The sequence below is a fragment of the Mytilus edulis genome, chromosome 1 (genome assembly GCF_963676685.1).
Source record: "Mytilus edulis chromosome 1, xbMytEdul2.2, whole genome shotgun sequence".
NCBI classification, from domain to species: domain Eukaryota; kingdom Metazoa; phylum Mollusca; class Bivalvia; order Mytilida; family Mytilidae; genus Mytilus; species Mytilus edulis.
In genome coordinates this window covers 61,663,585-61,682,070 of record NC_092344.1, presented here as the reverse complement: position 1 = coordinate 61,682,070, position 18,486 = coordinate 61,663,585, and the positions used below count along the sequence as shown (strand labels likewise).

General features: G+C 31.4%; 1 protein-coding gene across 1 annotated transcript in view; it reads right to left on the bottom strand.

The window, feature by feature from the left end:
* Positions 1 to 1,859: 1,859 nt before the first annotated feature.
* LOC139514697 (plexin-A1-like) overlaps positions 1,860 to 18,486 on the bottom strand; it is a 39,314-nt gene continuing 22,687 nt past the window's right edge. The window contains exons 6-18 of the mRNA XM_071304209.1: positions 17,913 to 18,110; positions 17,080 to 17,214; positions 12,757 to 12,821; positions 11,634 to 11,776; positions 9,602 to 9,710; positions 8,343 to 8,488; positions 7,505 to 7,696; positions 7,152 to 7,221; positions 6,278 to 6,481; positions 5,248 to 5,412; positions 4,260 to 4,500; positions 3,700 to 3,721; positions 1,860 to 2,491 (exon numbers count right to left, since the gene is read on the bottom strand). Coding sequence (XP_071160310.1) covers positions 2,179 to 2,491; positions 3,700 to 3,721; positions 4,260 to 4,500; positions 5,248 to 5,412; positions 6,278 to 6,481; positions 7,152 to 7,221; positions 7,505 to 7,696; positions 8,343 to 8,488; positions 9,602 to 9,710; positions 11,634 to 11,776; positions 12,757 to 12,821; positions 17,080 to 17,214; positions 17,913 to 18,110 — 2,003 coding nt within the window. The 3' untranslated portion in view covers positions 1,860 to 2,178. The remainder of the gene's footprint in view (positions 2,492 to 3,699; positions 3,722 to 4,259; positions 4,501 to 5,247; positions 5,413 to 6,277; positions 6,482 to 7,151; positions 7,222 to 7,504; positions 7,697 to 8,342; positions 8,489 to 9,601; positions 9,711 to 11,633; positions 11,777 to 12,756; positions 12,822 to 17,079; positions 17,215 to 17,912; positions 18,111 to 18,486) is intronic.

The window sequence follows — 18,486 nt, the reverse complement described above, 5'->3', positions numbered from 1 at the left end:
TTTGTTGAATTACTCATGGGTTTAAGATGTATATGTTTAGTGTACGTACAACTTACACTAAATACAATGAACTTTAGTCTCTGGTAAATAGTCGTCTCATTGGCAATCATCTTCATCTGTTTTATTCATATGTAAAACAAAGACAAACAATAGCAGACAAAACATGACTAAAATAGCCGAGCATTTTCGAAATGTAAAAGTAATTATGTAAATTGATATTATATACATTATGTAAACAATATATATGAAAACTGAAAATGAAAATGAGAATGTGTATAACCATAATACCTATAAAAAACATTGAGAATCAGGTATCAACTTACAATGTATATCATTGGGAACTGTGAATGGTGACGGAAATGAAATTAAAATTCAACAGTAAATAATTGCAGTAAACAGATTTCGGACTGTTAGTTAACAACTTCTTTATTTACACTTTTTAAAGGGATACATAGAATAGCTGTATTTCAATGGGGCTTGTACACTACATGTATATGTTCGTAAAGCATGCTTGAATATCGGAGGGAAAAAATTTAGATTTGATTTTTTTGGGGGAGGGGAGGAGGGATTCATTGACTTTAAGACGATTGATATATTCAGGAAGCAATAAATTGCACGTTATATAGAGAAACAAGTATGATAATAATTTGCGTATGGATGACATATGTCTCTTGAATAAACGTCATGTGTTAAGCTGGAAACAAAGAGTTTAGTTAATCATACAACATTGATAAAAAAATATATATAATGCATATACAACACTCCTAAACGTGCCCATCTACAAAACGTATGCACCCTTTTGTTATTCGACAAATCGTGTCAACTGTACGACACCTGAATTTCTCAAATCTTTTAGCCCCATTATGTCATCAGTGACGTTTACTGCAATTTAATTTTAGGCGTTATGATAGAAGATGTCAGCTCTTAAGAATATATAAATTATATACTGGTATTAAAGGTTTTTTTTTTGTTCGATCACCACAAATAAGACATACACAAGATGAATACATTTGCATGTATGATTAACATCCCTGATACTAACCATATAATTCATAATCGTTAATTAACTTAAAGTATCATTTAAATACGGTAAACACATTTCGAGTAAATTTCAAGATGTAAATGTAAAGTCGTTTTTAATGTGCATCATCCTTTCGTCTGCCACATTACCATGATTACGTTAACCCAATTGTGGATGAGGTTATAATCGACTAACAGAAAGTAACGGATAAACTAATAATTGTTTGTAGCAACAATTTAATGCATATCTAAGACGATAGATTAATTTAGTTTGGTTGCTTGACGATGGGAGGCAAATATTTTATGCATATTCAGGTTATTGTTACAATAAAAACATGAGGAAGATATATTTATCTACATTAGATTTCGAACTTATCATCACCATTCTTACCGGATTTAACAATCGGTCAAAAGAAGAACAAATAACTATATTTCTATTCTTATGACACGCTTAAATGTCGGTCAACAGTAAATTAGACGAATGCAACAATAGAGGAACATTACCGAATTCGATATAAACAAAATTAAATGGACATATAATTGCTGTTTGAAGGCCACAAGTACTGGCTACTTGAATTAGTTAATGAGATATGCATTAACAAATATTTACACGAGTGAGCTTTCATAAAACGAAACAGCACGTAAATGCATTATATGGACACGTTTGAACTTTCTTTAAACATTACACGTGTTTGCGTCTGTTAGCCCCTTGACATGTTTTGCAGTTCAGTGACGTCATATGAACATGTTTGTAGGAATCATACTTCTTTGGAGGGATAGACACGTTTCTATGTGTTAGATGTATAGTGATAAACATTAATCAGCATCAAACAAAAAAGTTATCAATAATAACGGTATTAAAAATATTTAAATCTGCTTGTAGATTGAAAAAAATATCATACTAGATAATATTCCATTTTTTATACATATATCGGTTACATTAATTTGACAGTTTTGTGAAAAACAGATTAAACATTTGTATTTAGATAATGCATTTAAACAACATTACATGAATCGGTATGTTCATGCATTATGCAGATGACGGGTCGCTTACTCTTTGAGGTTTATATAATGTTTGGGAGATGAATCTTTTGTATTTTAATCAAGAGTTGACATGTCATGATGATCATTTCTGTTTTCAGCACTTTTCTATTGAAACTAATTCTGTGGATCGTTTCGTGATATTGGTTTCTCGTATCCGCTAAACAAGCTTAGATAATCATTTCTTCGTTTATTGTTTTGCAATTGGTCATCTGCATTCATGTCATTATTCTTGATGTCCCGTTTTTGAATTTCATCCCTTGTTTGTTGAAGCTGATTATATGGATTTGTTGGTGACCGTTGTCCGAGTTCATCGTATCCTTCATTCGCATCAAGATAACTGTTCCCACGTGTATCTTTTTCTTCATCTGCATTTATTTCATCATATACTGACTCATCAGGCTCAGTATATGCATTTCCATCTTCCCTTCTGACAAAAGATCATAATACTAATTATTGATTATTAATTCATTTGAGTTTTTGTCTATGCATCAATTGCATTTAATTGTTATTCTATGTTTGAGTTGGTAAGAATATAATGTATATTGTATATCAATAAACTTAACACGACGAATTAATAGAATTAATCATGTACACGATTTTTTTTATATTTCAAAATAAGAATGTTTGAAATATGAAAAATGTTTCTCCATAACAACACGTACGATCAATTAGGATAAGGGAAACATATGTTGATGAACTGTTGAACAACACCCTTTCAAGATACGTTTCCCCACCCCCCTCAGAAATGTATAAGGAGGAGTCATTGCTTTTTCAGATGAGACATACAGGAAACATTAGTATAACGTTGTTCAATAGAAAAAACATGGCTTAAGCTAAAAAAAATCCGGGTAAACAACTAAAGCCGAGTAAAACACATCAAGTATGAAAAAGAGAAAAAAAAACGAAAACCACAGAAACACTTAATTGCAAAAAAAAAAATCCAAACGCTATGATACATAAAAACGGAGTACATGTATTTGATAACAACTGCCATATTCCTAACATTTTTAAAAAGAATGTAAGGTTGAACATAGTGGTATGGCTAGCCAAAGCTCCCATGTATGTGGCAATGTTATAACTTTTCTTAGAAAAAACAACATTATGTGACAGGAACACATCACTAACAAACAACGAACGATCAGGACAAAGAAACACGTAAATAAACCAAACCACACCATATTACATTACATCACACACCTCAGGAAAAAACAAAGGATACCAGCAATTAATATACGGCAGTACACCAGGTAACAACAAAAGAATTATAAACTGTGCGTCTTAATGATGTATCAAAGACACAAAAAGTGTGGTATTTTTTGTGACGTTTGTATCAACCAAATGTTTCTAATTGTTTTGCTTTGTATCGATCTGATGAGTGTTTCAAATAAATTTGATAGTTTGTTATATGTCGTACTATTACACCACTATCACAGTTCAGAGGGAGGGGTTGAAGCTCGCTAACATGTTAAACACCTCATATTATGCATGTAGTTTGTAAGTCAGTGGTTGCCATTTATTGCTGAATATATTATTTGTTTACATTTTTGGGCCTTTTATTTGCTGACTATGAAGTAAGGGTTTTACACATTGTTGAACACCGAACGGTGACCCATAGTTTCGAAATGCTTATTTTACCTTAAGTTTGCTATCCTTTCACCTGAAATATACAGTAACATCTATGTATCAGTATTGCAACACAAATGACATTATTCAAAACAAATGTTTTATCTCTCGAAACTATAATTTTATTTTTTTTGGTATAATAAATGTTATCAAATATGAACATCGATTATCGATAGTTTAATGATGGAACATCGTATATTCTTAATTTGTGAAAGGTAAAACCATCATAAATTAATCACTTATCTAAGAAATAGACAATTGTTGTCTGCATAGTGACCTTCTTTTAAAGAAACGTAAATACCTAAATCACACCTATTTCGACTCCATGCACTAGTATCCAAAATGTATAAATTTGAATACACGTTCTCAAGACGAATATTTTATAATGAAAATTGATAACATATTTTCAGTTATCAATGTATAACGTAAAATCGTTTCCATTGTCTGGCTAGAGTGTCACTGACGCGTCTTATGTGAACGGAGCACGCATCCAAATTCTATATCAAAATTGCATCTCATAATTGAATGCATTTTCTTTTCCTTTTTTTCTGTAACAAATCTGCGTTTTATACCTTCTATTCTAGCTTTTTGTATTATTTCTTCCTTTGCCTTTATTTTCATTTTGAATTCATTGGCAGCCTTAGTCTTCCTTCTCCGTAAAACTAATACAGCCGACATGCCTATGATGATAGATACCACTAGTCCTGCGACTAATATTCCGACTATCATCACAAATGTATTGCCATTTTCTGTAATTGTTTCTGTTCTGTACTGCAAGTCACCAATATACGACTTTATCCGTATGACGTTCACCTAGTTATAAGAACAGAACAATATTGAAATGGTTTTTGGATCAAGAAATCTTAACGCTAGCATGCATACATGTAATACAGTTTTGAGTATATGTGAATCTTGGAAAAGGCGGTGTACATGGGATTAGCTCTTATTCCGATTTGAGTAATGCGCAGAGTACTTTGTAGATACTGTTCGATACACAGCAACCAATGTCGAGATATGTAAAACATGTAACTATGTTACGTTAAAACACTTCGAGTCAAATGCAGCTTTATGCATGTTATATGACGATAAGGTACTTAAAATGTATTATTTATTCATTTTTTTTAAACACGGGAATACAAATTGTGAAATATCGTTATAACATTCACATCGAATTATCACTCAGAATTTATACAAACATCACATGTTGTCAAAGACAATTTTCAAAAGAGGAAGTGAGTTTCAAACGGTCTGCATATTGTCTTTACAAAACTCATACGCTTATAAAACGTAAAAATTCATTAATTTGCAGTTGAGTATTACTATTTTTTATCAGAACACTGGAACCTAAACGAAGGTATAGATTTTGGATGCTTAATTTTTTTAACTTTTGGTGATTTGTTTTCTTTTTCATATTTACATATAACCCATGACTCAAACATTCAATTGATAAGAATTAGAAGCAGTATATGTAATACTATCTGTATAAACGAACATGATTGTAACTATCGTGTCATGTCAGTTTTATTGACAAATAAGTATTGCAACTCGGAAATTACTTACAATAACATAAACTGTATTATCATTTGTATTATTAGTTCGAGGGACTGATTTGGGTGGCAAACAAGTGATGTTATTCATACTGATATCAGTTATGAGACAAATGCCGTCCAATCCTATATTGATATGATAATCTTCAAGGCGTGCTACATTCAGTATACTCCTTCCCTATAATCATAAAAATTTTGTAACTTTAATAGATATTTAGATATCATATCATATTTGAGGTGCTTGATTAGAATATGTTGTTCAAAGGAAATTATATTAAAGAAAAGCATAATAAGTTCTTCAGTCTTGCAAATTGGCCAACCATTAACAGTTAACGTTTATTTTCAACTTATACACGATCCTCATGTTATACACTTGTTATTATTCGATATGAAATAAGCACAATATATGCATAAGTGGTACAGTAAGTTTGAGCTTTGTCTTTATTCTCACGATTTGCTTTACTTATGTTTGATAATAACAAGGACATTTTAAATGATTGCCTATGAATATTATTATGCATAGTTCATTATCGTTGATGTAAGTAAATAAATGTAACCGTACAACCATGAGCAGAACCCATACCATATTATTAAAGTAAACATGTCCAAAGATGAAAACAATGTGCATCAATTTAAACTACACACCTACAAATTAAATTACCTACGCAGTTCAGATTACATTTTTCTGTCGGATTTTTACAATTGTCATAGCTTTCGTTTAGTAAATCATACTTTCATGCTTATTGTTCTCGCTTAAAATGTCTTTTCTAAAATATTCTAATTTATTACACATTAAACGTTAAAATATCTTTGACTGTTCATAATTAATTCTCGAACTCAGTTATTGACTTTGTTTTCTATGACAACTAAAATTAGATTTCTCATTGTTGTCGTAACCTTATATTTCTTAATTATATGATCAATAATAGCTCAGTGAAAAATTTGAATTAAGTCTCATTTAATCGTTGGCTGTAGTATAGGGCAATACTTTGATGAAGACATGTTTTTTTTAAAGAAAAGCCTCCTATTATGTCGAACCTTACTTTAATTTCAATAGAAGATTCCTTGTCATACAGAACAATGCCTTGAAACATTTCAAACGTGGGGTCCTCCACATATTCTATTGGAAATTGAATTGTCACTCCATCAAAATGAACGTCAATAGTTTGATTGTTAGGCTGATTCTGTAATCTTGGTGGTGTTTCACATTCAGTAGACGTGTCTTCTGGTACTTCACATGGGTTATCCTAGAGAAAGTATTGTTAAAAAACTTTCAAAATTATACTTTGCCACGGTTTACATACATAAAATATACATGGGTTATTTCATGCTCAAGATAATATTCTGCGATAAGTTGTCTCAGAAATACAAAATCTGAAATAGTGGCAACTATACATAAACAATAATTAGCATTTATCTGCCACATCTAAATATATCTATGAGCAAGTAGCAAGTTAAGAAAACTCGTTTTTAGGTTTCTTGAGTGATTTACTGATGTTTTAGGTTCCTCTATCATTTGAAAAAATTAGTAATACACATTTTCTTCTGATTTGAATATGATATTCAATCTATATGCTTATTTATATAGCAATACAGGCTAGTATATTACTTACCCTTCCTCTTCTCCTACCCCTAATCTTAACCTCAACATAAAAACCTAACCAAATTTCCCTTCTCTATTTTAGTTAGTTATGTATCATTTCAACATGCATTGTAGTTATCCATTGTTGGAGGATTGTTGAAAAGTGCCTTTTAAAGAACAAAAACTTAGTAGTTATTCAACATGCTTATTTTGTTATTCAGGGATTGATACATTGGAAAGCTGGACAAATCATAATAAATAACTATAGGCATAAATATTGTTAACATGAACCAAGTCACATACTATGCACACACATACTATAGTTTCGTACTTACTACTCTTTCTACTGTTATCGCCCCTACATTTTTGAAACCTTCGCCCCGAATAGTAAACAATACGCCACCACTGAAAAAAAGCATCAAGGTTAAAAGACTATCTTGTACACATTTTTAGCAAAAACATGAAGAAATTACATTTTTCACAAATAATGTTTTATTTACATATTTCATTCATACATTAAATCGTATTTTGTATGTCATCGTAACGAATTGAAGTTGGATATGCACTATTGAAACGTCTAATCCTCTATCACTATAATTAAAACCAAAGAAAGTGGCAATATTTCAGAAGCTATTATTTCTTGTGTCTTAAGATGTCTTAAAATATATTTGGTTATGGTATTTCTTACCTTTGGAAAGCCTTGGGTATTTCAGTCGAAATGTTAAATGATGGATCCGGTAAATATTGAAAAGTTTCGTTGAGTGTCAGTACTGTCAAGTCATCAATAATAACGTTTAATTGGGTCATATTTCGAGTTTCTGTTGAAATACCAGTTTTGCACTTGATGTAGGGATTTTGTAAACTGGTCGTTTGAGTGTCACTGTAATAAAAAATGAAATAATTATAAATTGTTATATATAATTTCCTGAAAAAAATCTGGATATTTCTTCAGTAAAATTATGGTTTGACGACAGATGTTTACTTTGTATAAATTTTGACTTGGCTTGAGATTTGCCTCATTGGCACTCTTAACCCATTTTCTTATATCTATCTATAAAACAAACTTTGTACCTCAAGGATTTACAGAAAAGTACGATTGTTATTCGACAAGACAGTGGTTATAAACTAAGATACACTTTTATCTCTACACAATGTCCCCTCGCAAAGTTACAATTAGCAAATTATGTATACTTTTAACTCCGGGGCATTTTATATATCTCCCGGCTTTCAGAATGTTGTATTGCCTAACAATTTAGTTAATTGTTTAAAGACTATTATTAGTACAATATATTTCAATTCATAAGATGATTCCATCTTTTGGTATTTCCTAAAACTTTGGGATTTATTAGCCTATGATTTTTGTTTTGTTTTCGAATTATACAGGTATGAAGCATAATGTCTGGTTATTATGGCTTAAATGGGATTTTTAAAGGAGTTTTACGTTTCTATATATTATTTAAATATAAGAATACTGCACGTAGCTTGTTAAGGCAAATACGAATTTGGGATACAAATAAACAGATTACCTGCATTCTATGCAAAACACACCGTCACAAAAGGAAATAGTGTACCGATTGTGACCTTCGAAAACAATATCTTGTCCTTTTATTGCCACAGTTGTATTCCCTGATAGAATTCCTTTCTTTGGTGAAAAATTTAAAATTTTCGGTTCCTAGAATAAAACACAACATTAGTTAGATATTGTGATTAATTTACTCAGATTTATATAATTATGCTTTGAGTATTACGTAAAGATGAAAGTATGGACAACATAGTACATACAAGTTAATTATCTTCGTACGCATAAAATCAAGAGGTACAATTTTAAGCATCACATATTTTGGTTTAACAAAAAAAAATCATAGGTTAAGTGGCATTACCTTTCAAAACAACCAAAGTGACCATAATTTTCAAATTTGATTGATATTGAAACATAGTCTTGCTTTACTGTATTCGTATTTCGTACCTTCTAGTCCATTGGGATGACCCGTGAAGTTTTTCAGAAGTCATATAACTTGATATAAACATACAGATAAGTATTAACAAAGATAGCAAGCACGTATAATGCGATTTTGTTTAAGATCTTTTTGAATTCATATATAACATGATGGTAAAAAAAATACGTTGCAATCACAATTTTATCTTAAGGTGGTACCTAACACTACAGGGAGATAACTCTGTAAAATCAGCTAAACGTTTTAATTACGTTGTGTTGTAAAGGGAATATTAAGCTTCTCAATGATCAAAATTGTTGTTTGTCAAACTGCTATATAACCAGTGTAATTTTTCTGACAAAACGGTTGGTTCCAAATTTTTGAAATTGTTGTGTACTTGTTAAAGGGTCAAAGTAAATACTTTGTCAAAATTTTATGAAAATTAAACGAGCCAAATTAATTTTAGTGAAAGTGTTGGGTACCACCTTAATAGAATGAATTGTTTTATGGACCGGATTAATAATGATATGATTACTCCTATCATCTCCTTGTTTCACTTTTAAATGTTGGGATATTGAATTCCCATGCGGACCAACATTAGAAACCTATCTCTTCGAAAGTTTAGATTTATGGTGATTCAAAGCATTTTTGTTTTGACTTGCAAGTCAAGAATATATATCAGATTCTATTTTTACCTTAATTAGACGGATCTAAAATTACGTTTGTAATTATTCGTAAATAACAAAGCAAATCCTGTTTCAATCTTTATCAAATTCGTGGCTAATGTCCCTTTCGTACATTAAAAATGAGTGTTATTATTTTTATATCAAATACACATATATTCTAGATACCTTGTAGGTGAAGTAAATGGCATTTAAATCGCTGAAGCGGTTGTTGTTCACTGTAACAAATATTCCCGTCGTCTGCTTTTTGTTGTATTTTCCAATAACACATGTCAACCTGTTTCAAAAGAAAAAGAAACTGCAAATATATTGCCACATGTGGAGCAGGATCCGCTTATCCTTCTGGAGCTTCTGAGATAACCTCAAGTTTTTGTGGGGTTCGTTCTGCTTAGTCATTAGTGTTTTATGATGTGTCTTGTGTACTTTTATTTGTTTGTTTCTTTTTTAGTCATAGTATTGTCTTTTGATTTTCGATCAATGAATTTGACTGTCCCTCTGGTATCTTTTGCCCCTCTTTTATATTTTAACTAATGGATAGTTTTTTTATATTGAAAATCAATTGAACGATTAGACCAGAGTGCATTAATAATATCAATATTATGTCGGATTTATACCAAATATTACAGTTAACCGAATGCATTATATCCTTATTAGTGTTATAAACAAAATCATCCAATTTTACTTGACCTTTACATCGGTTTAATGATGGTCTGATGTATAATTCCATCGATTATTACATTTAAGCCAAGTATGAATATGCATAAAGAGTGATGCAGATTTATCTCAGATTTCTTTATCTGCATTTGTATCTTCATAATTCATTTAGGAGAGTAGATTATCAGTAGAATAGTTAATGAACCTAAGTCTTAAACGATAACTTTGATAGATGAACATTTGTAACATCACCCGTTGAAACTTCATAAAGGTTATTGTTTAGACCTTTTCTTTTTGTAGGCTCTACAGGTCGGATATTTTTCTAGCTATAGTTCCAGTTTGTTTTAGTAACTTTACATACGGTTCAGTATGTTTGAATTAAGCGTATAACAGCTGCTGAACAAACTAAATATAGCCTGAACATATGTTATTGAATGCAAGCGAATTGTCTGAACAGAACTTAATTTACTGCATCCTGGAAAACTGTGAAATTGATTCGAAAAATGGAACATGACTTAATTATCATTCTTTAGAAGTTTAATACAATGTATCTCTTTTGATCAAAATTACCGTTTCAGTTGAAATTTGAATTGCACGTGACCATGGTGACATGTACTGCAGCAGAAATTTAATAAACGTGTAGTAGTTAATCAGAAAGAAAAAATAAACATCATGTATAGTATGATCCGATCACTTAAGTTTAGAAGGAGGAAAACACTTTGCTACATTCTTAACAAATAATTTTTAATAATGTTGTTTTGTTGGCAATGATAACGTATTGTTTTTCCAGTTGCGTAGGTTGCCTATTGTTCGTTTTTCTCATTAGGTTAAGGTACGGAAATAATCAGTATGCGTCTAGTTGAAGACTTTTGTTGTTTGTTTTTCTTTGTCTGTTCTGGAAATTTTATAAGTTATAATGGGACCTCGATGGCCAAGTGGTCTAAGTAATTGTACTACTGTAATTACTAGCCAGTCAACACTGAGGCTATTAGTTCGAACGCTGCTGGTTGCATTCGACTTCAATCTTAATTAACTAGGATTTTCAGTTTTCTTTTCGAAGGTCGTTGGTTTTCATTGGCCACTCCGGCTTCCTCTATTCATAAAAAAAAAAAAACTGACCGCCGCGAAATAGCCAAAACGTTGCGCTTAGTAGTGGAGTTAAAACACCAACAATTAATCAATCAATACTAGTAATAAATTCTAAAGAAATTAATATTTGAAGTGGCGGCATGGTAATAAACAGTAATATCATTATCATCATTAATGATAGACGATATATTATACCTGATAGGCAAAGTACACCACTAAACATCATATTAGGTGTATCAAATCTAGATAAGGCTTCGAGGAAAAGTATTACTGGACCAGCGATAGCTATATTTTATATAGCACAAGTGGTTGAAGTGTCTATGGCGCTGGACACATTGCAAGCGGTACGAGTGTTGCTGCTATTTCAAAAAAGCAAGAGATCGAATCCCGCTGAACATTTTTGTGATTAATTTGAGACGGTTTATATAATATATAAAATACTGTTACATATATTTACTCGGTATAAGGTGTTGTAACTGTTACATTGTGACATCTTACTCCACCGATATGAATAGAAATACTATCATTAATATTTCCAAGGTAATTTCCAGATATTGTCAACAATGTTCCACCATTAACTGGTCCACTTGCTGGAAGCACCTATATGACACACGTCATATATTAAGAAAGCAACAATACATTACAGTAACTGGTCCACTTGCTTGATACAACTTTTTTAAACACGTCATAGATTAGGAAAGCAACAATAGATTACATTATGAAATCATATTATACAAAAAATAATGATATAGACATCTCATATTTATAAGAGCCAATGGGTTCAGTAGAATCTGTTCGTAGAATCTATTCGTGACTTGGAACAGGACATTTTACAAAAGCATTAATGTTTCTTTGCGCTGATTTCTGCGCCTGTCCAAAATCAGGTACCTCTGGCTTTTATTGATCTTGGTTTTGTGTGTTATTTTCTAATTTTGATTCATTTATATGTTCCATAGTTTGTGTTCCGTTTATTCGTTTCCTCTGGAATAGTTAATGTTTTTGTTAAGTGGCAAGCTGAAGCCGCCTCTAGTAGCAACATATTATCTCCATTGTGTTAAAGACCAATTGGTGGCCTTAAGCTGTTTAAGCTCTTTGGTTGGGTTGTTGTCTCTTTTACACATTTCTTCATTTCTTGTTTCTATTCTCAATTTTATGATGCCAAAAAAAAAATCTTTTTAAAACATGAAATAAAGTTCATTAGCGGAAAGAATAAAGTTAATGTGTCAAAAAGCTGGGCCTTCACTCTTATTTGTGTGTTTACAATTTGTCAGCGCTAATAGACATACACTGAATGGTGATCATGTTAATAGTGTTCCGAAATAGTCATCAGATGGGGAATATTTGACATTGACACATTTGCATCTATTTTATTAGTATTTTTGTTATATCATCGGATATTATTGTTTTGCATAGAATATGAATGTGTAGGCATTTGCTCATATTTGGTAATTACATGTATATTTACTTTCGATGAAACTGTTATGTAAATTTAAGGATAATTTAACAAAACCATTTCAAAACGATCATCCTGGTATCTTTGGTGAGAGTATTCAATATCATTATCATTTAGTTTGAAATACCTGATTTATTTCAGGCGAACAGTTCGTAGTTAGGTTGTTTGAATTTGGCTCGTAACACAATGGACCTGAAACACACACACAACTTATTTATATACATTACGAATAATTATCACAAATGTCATTCTTGTCTCAAACATTTGCGTAAATCAGTATAATGACTATCTATTATAATAATCATATTAAATTATATTTTCTCTGTTATGTTTATGGATGAGTTTTTCATTTTTTTCTCATTCCACTGACATACGATTAAGTATACTTACAATATATCCTACAGATGGCTAACTCCCCTCTACAAGTTAGTCAACATTATCTGCGCTCATCAATTTTGAGTTCTTTATGATGCGTTTGATCTTTATTTTCTGATCATTTTCTTCTGGTTTTTTTTACGTGGATTCTTTTGTTTTAAGGTCAAGGATCAGTAAATAAACTAGTCCATAGATTTTTTAAAAACTTAATACTCAATTAGATATTGAAAATATACATCAGAAAATGTAAAAAAAAGTATATGTCACCGACTTCGTTTTCAAGAAAAATCCATTTTTAAAATGGTCCGAGAGGGTACTAAATTACATTGAATATATAGGGTAAATCTATATTTTTCTTCTACAATTTTCGGTTTCTGGTATAAATCACGAGAACCGCTCCATATAATTTTTTTTTAAATTAATATTGTTTTCCTCTTTGTCTTACGAATTAGATGATATTAAAAAAATTATGGTCACCGACTTCGTTTTCCCTGTAGAAGCGACGCAAACCCAACATTTTGACAAAAAAAAACCATCAAAATTCGTTACGTCGTAATTTTTATTACATAACGTCAAGTTATCATGCTAATAATTTCCAACGTTCTTCGTGTTGATTATGCACGATGATCATGTGTTTCGTATTAATAGATTCTTTTTATCATTAGAGTCTGGATAATTATCATAAATTTTTTTTTAGTATTACCAATATTCTTTATTCTTTATATTTTAGCACCTCATTATACACTTTTTCTTTTTTTTTCTTTTTTGCATTTTTTTCTGCAATTTTTGCCCATTATTCTGTATTTCGTAAACCCCAATCAGACCCTCTTTTATGGAAAAGACATTTTAAAAAGAAATTATACGTTGTAAAGTATGTTCATTATCAATATACATATCTAAAACAATTACTAATTCAGACAAAAATACGTTGTAAGTACATGAACGCAAAAATGGTAAAATCTTAAAAATAGAAATCATCAGGGTTACTGTCTACAAGTTGACTCAATAAAAAATGTAATTGAAGCTATTTTTTTTTATTCCCCTCAATTACCCCTGTACGTCTGTCCATCCGTCATTCCGTCTGGCCGCCAGTCCTTCCGTCCGTCCGTCCCCCTTTATAGTTTATAGTTATTCCGCAAAACATCTACAGTTTGAATCCTAGAACGTACTTTGCTGTCTGTTTGCATGTGGTCAAGGTTTTGATCTTTATTAATATTTGCTCTAATGAGAGATAGTTGAACTTTGTCATTTTGGGTTAACAATTCATAAATCTCTTAGACTATCTTATAAGTCATCTGTTTACACCTTTTCTCCGTTCCGATATATGATTTGGCCACTTTTTTTAGCAGCGGAACATGTAAAAGCTTGTGTTTTGGTACTATATCACGACGTGTTCTGTCCATATACTGCTGCTTAACATCGCATATATAAACAAACATTATATCAATGATTCTACAAATTCTTGAAAGAGTGTCGTGTGGTTATTTATACATCTTCAAGTTAACAAGTAAAACAGGCAGACAAACTGACATCTTTGTTAATATCTTTTTTGTTCTGTATAAAATTTATTGTATACAAGTCTACAAAAACGTTTTAAAAAGATTACTAAATGGTTATTGATCCATAAGTGTACATATGTATGCTCGAAGTATTATATATAGAATCAGTACATGATACACAACATGCGACAAATAAAGGGGGGGGGATTGTAATGACAGGAAACTAAATTAAACTAAGGCTTTGATGAATGCAAACTTTAATAAAACTGGAAATTACATAAGGGGAACAGAAAAATAAGAATATATTGCATCACTTACAACAACCTTTAAATTGACCAGTGATTTTTTATTCATTACTGACCAGCAACACCGAGATAATCCAACGATTTTTAAGGGTCCATATGAAGTGTGGACCTAAATGGTCTTTATCTTTAGATATAACGCTTATTCTGTAAAATCTTCAATTAACATTTTGTAAAATTCTTCTATCATTACATGAATTCTTAATTCTGTACATGGTCTATAATTATTTTATTTTCCGTTGTTATTCTTTATAATTTTGCAAACTTTTTTGTTCAATTTTGACATTCGTCAGTATCCGTTATTCTGCAACTCTCTTTGAGATCTAATTATATGTGACAATAAATTATTGTGCTTCTCTCTCTGAATTTCGCTTTCTCTCAAGACATTTGTAGTATTTGTAGTACAGTGTATTTTTCAGAAAATACATCGTGTAAAAACCTTTGAAACCAAATTAACGGAGGTTGAGATATGACATATAAAATCCCCCCCTCCCAAACCGAAAAAAAAACAAGAAAAAAACAATCGCACACAGGCTGAGACATGACTGGTTATATTGTGTTTTGTTATTTAGTCCATCTACATAAATGAGGGGGACCTTAAACGGGATTTCGGGATTGGTCCTTTATGGATCCGGCTATTCTTTTTTCGAATTTCGGTATGGCGGGATTGAAATTTCTATAAATTCGGGACCTCGGGATTTCATGTTTTTAAGTCCGGGATTTCGGGATCAGGACCCCTGCAACCCCATCCCACCCCGCCCCTACCCCAGTCAAATGCATATCATAAGATGTCTTTTTCTTTTTAATTTTCTTTTGGTCTTGTGTTGTTGTCTGGTTGCTGTCTTGTTGAAGTACTGACTACTTACGGGATTTACATTTAACTTTAGGTACTGAAAGTCTGTGACACTGTGCATATTTTTCAGTCGGTATATATAGTAGTACTATGATATAGAGGTGATCGATATAATCTCGTTCTCAACCTTCAAGTTTTATGAGTGAAATAGAATATTGAGAACAGTTCTATTGTATATTTGAGAAGCTACTTTCAGCTAGGGTACAATTTATATTATTCGGTTAATTTTTACCCATATATATATATAACAATTTCCTTTGAGGAGACAACCATACGAATCAATACTATAAGGATACTAAGCCCTGTATAAATCTTCAAACCATATACTATTTATACATGTATCTATTTAAAGATTTGTGTTCTATTTTTAACATCGAAATTGCGGACGTGAAAGAAAGCACCATTACAAAAACAAAAAACAACGTTAGATTACAAAATGTAGCGATGGATCCATTGATGATCGTGAAACATCATTTTTGCTTATTTTTAATTTGTTATAGTCTAAAAACTGTGTATGAATAGTAAAACTTATTGTTCCAACCGTGAACAAGGTTAATTAATTTAAGTGTATTATAGTTTAGTGACTGACTGACAGCAGCGACGAATTTATGACCAGTAATGGCAGTATTAGTTTATGTGGTTCATTTCCTTTTCTCCAATTTAAAAATATTTTTACTTGTTCCGACTGGTGTGATAATGTTCAAAATATGGGAGATATTTAATAGTCTTACCGTACAATACTCATGAAACTATAAGTTTTAACTTTAGTATTAATGTCCCAAACATTCACCCCTTCTGCGTATTTTCTGCTAGATGATGTCTTTTCCCGGTAAATATAGGGTTTTTGAAAGGACAATTTTGACACACTACATATAGAATACTTCCGAGACCACACTGTTTTTTCTCATCACAATTATGTAGAAATAGTAGTGAGCAACAGTTTTCAGACTTGTTTTAACTGGTCGGCAGATATACAAACTCTACCAACCTACGTCCTGATTTTCGTTTTGAAGATGGTCTTCAAGACTGTTTCTATATTCATTTTCAATTTTTAATTTTAGAAAAACAAGTTCATTCTCCTAGAAGTAACATACTTTCCGTCAAATTTACCGTTGACGTTATCCCATCGAAAAGTCGCCGGGTGCAATTTTAACATTGCAAAATCTGGTCAAAGGGACGTAATTCGTACAAAACGTCGCAATATTTCGCGGAATCCGCTAGACGGCGTTAATTTACTGTTACTTGACCTTAATTTCGTTTTAATTGTTGACAATTTTTTCTTTTAGACTTGCGATTAGCCTTTTGGAAACTTTAATCGTAAAATTGTTTTTTTGTTGAGTGTTAAGTGTAGTATAAATACAAATTACCCGGAACAGAGACAAGTGTAAATACATAAAACACTGATGATACGTTTATCATACCTAATTCACATTTATCCCCTATCCATCCGTTTACGCACCCAAATGAACAATGTCCTGTTTCAAGGTCGCATGGTCCACTACAGTACTCTGGACACAATTGGCTACACAGAGGTCCATAGTGTGTAGGGGGACAGCCTAAAAAGCAAAAAGCGTTCTATATGAAATAAATCAACATTATCCTATCATGATTACTTTATCCATTTCAATTATTTGAAATAAAACATCGTTTAAATGCGTGGCTTTAACTCTTCTATTTACAACTCAAAGGGTAATTGATAAGAATAAAAAGAATAAGACTCAATCATTAATATCGAGAGACTAAATTTCCTCATTGCAAATGTAATACCTTGCCTCTGATTAAGTATACCAGACCAGCGTTTGTGCATTTCTCGTCAACAATATGGTTCAAAACTTGCTTTTTGAAATATATGCAGATAATGGGTAACAGATTAAAATTCAGTGGCATCTGCGCAGTAGTAAATGTTGTATATTTCGACTATAACATTAACTTGAAATAACATGAAGTATTTTCTAAACTATTTTAAAGAATATTTAGAAATGATGATAAACACCATTACGACAATAAAGTACAATAAAAGTGGTATGAATGTGATGTTCAATAACGATAAGCACAGGGTCCGTTTAGATCTCCATGCCTAGAAATAACACATCTATATGAATTTAAAAGAAATAAATGAATGTATCAGTATACTAAAGTTCTGGTTTTGACATCTTGTGCCGTTAAATATTTTTAATAGTTGTTTTATTCAATAACCCGTAAATTCTTTCCAATAAGTTGTCATGCCAAGTTTCCTTTGTATTTCAAAACTCACCAACAATCCCAATTTCACATACTTCAAGCTCAGAAAATTCGTTTTGATTTCGAGATACATAGGTAAGGTATCTGAAAACGGTATTGACATTGATCACAGCTGGTACGGATTCGCCTCTGTACAACACACTTCCATTTCTCCATAAATCACTAGCGTTTGAAGCGAAAAAAGTATGGTTTTCTGGAGTTGTGGCGTTCACTAAACAATAAAAGTTAAATATTATAATTATAAAATGATACAGAATGTATGTACCTGACCAGCAGTAACAAAAGTATAATACACAACACTCACAGGTAGCAATTGCTATTTTAAGTTGTGATAATGATCGTTATATAACAGCGAAATGAAGTCAATGGAATAGTAAATACAAGCAAATAACTATAATTCAAAAATAGAAAATCTTAATACAGATGTACAAAAACATGAAAAGTATACATGTTGTGTCACTATCTGTATATGTAGCACCCTTGATAAGTGTTAAGATTTACGATACATTTTTATTTCTGTTCTGGTACTGTGAACAGTATTTTTTTTGGTAAAAATATTTGCGTTCTTCTAACAACAAAATTATTAA